This window comes from Apaloderma vittatum, unplaced genomic scaffold, assembly GCF_000703405.1.
Source record: "Apaloderma vittatum isolate BGI_N311 unplaced genomic scaffold, ASM70340v1 scaffold21684, whole genome shotgun sequence".
In the NCBI taxonomy this organism is placed as follows: Eukaryota; Metazoa; Chordata; class Aves; order Trogoniformes; family Trogonidae; genus Apaloderma; species Apaloderma vittatum.
Window position 1 is genome coordinate 18,398 of NW_009713477.1, and position 3,164 is coordinate 21,561.

Sequence of the window (3,164 nt, forward strand, 5' to 3'; positions counted from 1 at the left end):
CACTGGAAAATGTTCAGAATTGTTCACTGATTGAAGAATGTCAACTACTGTTTCACTAAATGATCAAAAATCCCTCAAACATTGTACATGCTACTAAAAAGAAAGTGAAAGCCATCTGCACCATTATACAATATGAGAACTTACTTTCTATAAGCTGTTTTTACATTGTAGGAAGCAGCCGAGTTCAAAATAGGAATGCCAAGGTCCATATAAATTTGCTTCCATACAGCACCACTCTCGATCTTCAGGAAAGAAAAAAAGGAAATTTAGAGGCCTTCTTAACCAAGAACATTAAGGAAAGATATCAAGCACAGCCACAAGCCCCCGCCTTTAAGAGTGAAGACATAGATTTAGTTCAGGGAACATTCAACACTTACATTGTCACATCCACCCTGCTGATACACCAGTCGAAAAAGTTTAAAGAGATTAAGGTCCTTGTAGCCCAGAACAGGTGGTTTATTGATAGGAGTACCTAAATGAAACAAAACCAGAAATATGAGATTCTCTCAAAGAACAGTGAACTGCTTCTTCCATCCCTTCAGCACACATTTGACTACTTTTTACATTTTAAAAATCTGTATTTAAACAGTTTTAAAATACGTCACAAGGCAATAGTTTCCAACCACCAACTAAGGCTTCACCCTCTTTTGAAGGCATCACCTATTTTGGGGGGCTTTATTTGCATAGTGGCACCAGCTGCTGGATAACTAGGATTTCTCAACCTCCTTTTCAGATTTGTAAAACAACCCCCATCCAACTGGCTGCACTCCACTGCTTCTCTCCTGGAGTAGTGGGGGGGACAACCAGAATTGCAGCCTGATGAATGCAGGAAGAGAGCAATGTGCAAAGAGATTTAAGTCAAACCACTGTGGTTTGAAAGGAATGGGGAAGAAGCTGGAATGTTGGATTAGAAAATGATATGCAGGGAAATAGTCAAACAGTGAAAAGAGCACAGAACCATAGTAGGACATGAGTATTTGGGAAAAAGAAAACTCAAACTGGATGAGTGGCAATGATATAAAGAACATTCATTAATTGTGAAGTGACTTGGTGTAAGCGGTTGTGTACGTAGACAGTATTCCTCCCAGCAAGGAAGGGTATTAAACCTCTTCCCCGCTGCTTCTCCTCTTTCTTCATCTTCACGCAATTATATTTGGAATCATTAAAATAATTTTATAGGACTTTGGGAATACTGTTGTGATTACACAAATCAAAACATTCATACTAAGAGAACAGAAAGTAGAACAAATCTAGTGGGAACGGAAATCTTGCTGTAAGGACAGGGAAAAAAAAAGTAGACAGGCACGGGGAAAGACCCAGTCCTGAAAAAGTCCTTTAGGTTGCTCAACTGACATAGCAGCTTAAAGAACAGTTTCTGGACTGAGTCTTCAAATCCAGGGCACAAATGCTTCTTTCTCTTGCCTCTACTAGTCCCTGTCATGATCTGTGATTGGTTTCTAGTCTAAGAGTGCTTATGAGAGGGAGTAAGGAAGGAGGAAAACAAAAGAGTGGAAAAATCAGGCTACTAGAAAGGAAAATTTATAGATTAGTCCGGCAGCATAGGGATTTTTTTCCCCTGACACAGCCTCTTATTCCTCAAGGCAGGTTATTTTCCAGAAACATTGGTTTTATTTATATATGTGTATATATACAGGATGAACTCCAATATACTTTGCTAAAATACATGATCAAGTTTTAAACCTAAGATGCTAAGAACTGGCAATATTAAACAGATTTGGAACTGCTCTTTTCCAATTCTGTAGACACACGCCTTGTTAATAAGGATGCAGAGCCTTTCTTACAGAGGGTAGCTTCATATATTCCCTCCCCTAGTTTGAAAATCCAAGGAAAAAAGGAAGAGGGAAATATTCGGACACTACATCCACTTTACATTCTATTCTTAGCTCTGGTTATTCCAAAGTCAAGGACACTGATATTTGCTGTGCTATACACTGTTACAGATCTATTCAAGTAACTTCCCCAGACAGAAAAAAACCCAAACATTGCAGTAGCTGCAGTTGTCAGTTATCTCCACCAGTGTTACTGCAGAATTAATACAGTATTCAAATTTAAATAGTGGGCTCACGAGTAAAATGAGCAAAACAAATACAGTCTAAAACTCTTTCTCCCAAGTCAGCAGGTATATCCTGCTCTCCACATATACATAGCACACACACTTCTAACTATACGTCTTATGCCACGACTTTAACTATTCCAATTTATTACAGTCTCACCTAATTCTGTAAAGACAGACATTTAAAATATACTATTTTCTTGTTCTAGCTACAGGACAAAGCAGAGTCTTTTAAGTTGCCTCTTCAGGTGAGTATCACTGCTACATCTGCGCATGATTAAGACAGCTCTGCAAGGAGACTTGAAGATGGCACATCTCCCACGCTCTGCTGGTTGCATTTCACCCTCCGTGAATGGCCTCCTCAGGTTCCAGCCTGAGATTTACAGCAGCAGAGTTCCCAGCCATGGCTGTCACAACAAGAAATCAACCAAGAGCTTCTTTAACAGGCACTGTTAACATAAAAAAGGTTTTGTGAAGCAAAACAAAACGAAAACACCTCAGGGAGGATTTGAGTTTCCTTTGAGTGCTGTGCTTCAAAGTACTGGAAGCAGACCTGCCACATGTGAAAGCGGGTAAAAGATTTTTTTTGCACCCAACTGGCTGTTATTTTTTTTACTGACATGAGAATATGCTCATACTAACATCCATTACATTTAACAGCAATTTTTAAAAGCCATTTAAAAAGTGGACTGGAGATTAAATTAAAACAAGCAAACAAAAAACCAGATAAATCAAATTCAGCATTACCTCTGTCTTCCATAAACTTGTAAAGCTGTTGGAGGAAGTTGTCCCTCTCTTCAGGATCAAGCTCTTCCTCAGGCTGTGAAACATGAAAACAAATGTCGTCATAACGAAAACATAAAAAATGCAAAGTAAGTATTTATTTATAAAAAAGCTTAACAGCAAATACTAAATCCAAACCACTTCCCATTTGGCCCTGCACCTGTTTCATGGTGAAACACGCAGAAAACAAAATTTACTGAGGAGGCTGAAGTACGTACCTCAGGAGAAGAAACAGAAAATGCAGGTCAGGGACAGCCTCAATCCATGACAGAAAGAATGTCTGACCCTCAAAATGAAACCACTGATG

The 3,164-nt window shown here is 39.0% G+C and overlaps 1 protein-coding gene across 1 annotated transcript in view; it reads right to left on the minus strand.

The window, feature by feature from the left end:
• The window catches only part of ARID4A (AT rich interactive domain 4A (RBP1-like)), a gene marked incomplete at its 5' end in the record, with an annotated part of 16,508 nt that extends 13,578 nt beyond the window's left edge, over nt 1-2,930 (minus strand). Inside the window, 3 exons of the mRNA XM_009868407.1 lie at nt 145-242; nt 378-472; nt 2,822-2,930. Coding sequence (XP_009866709.1) covers nt 145-242; nt 378-472; nt 2,822-2,930 — 302 coding nt within the window. The remainder of the gene's footprint in view (nt 1-144; nt 243-377; nt 473-2,821) is intronic.
• Nucleotides 2,931-3,164: the final 234 nt, after the last annotated feature.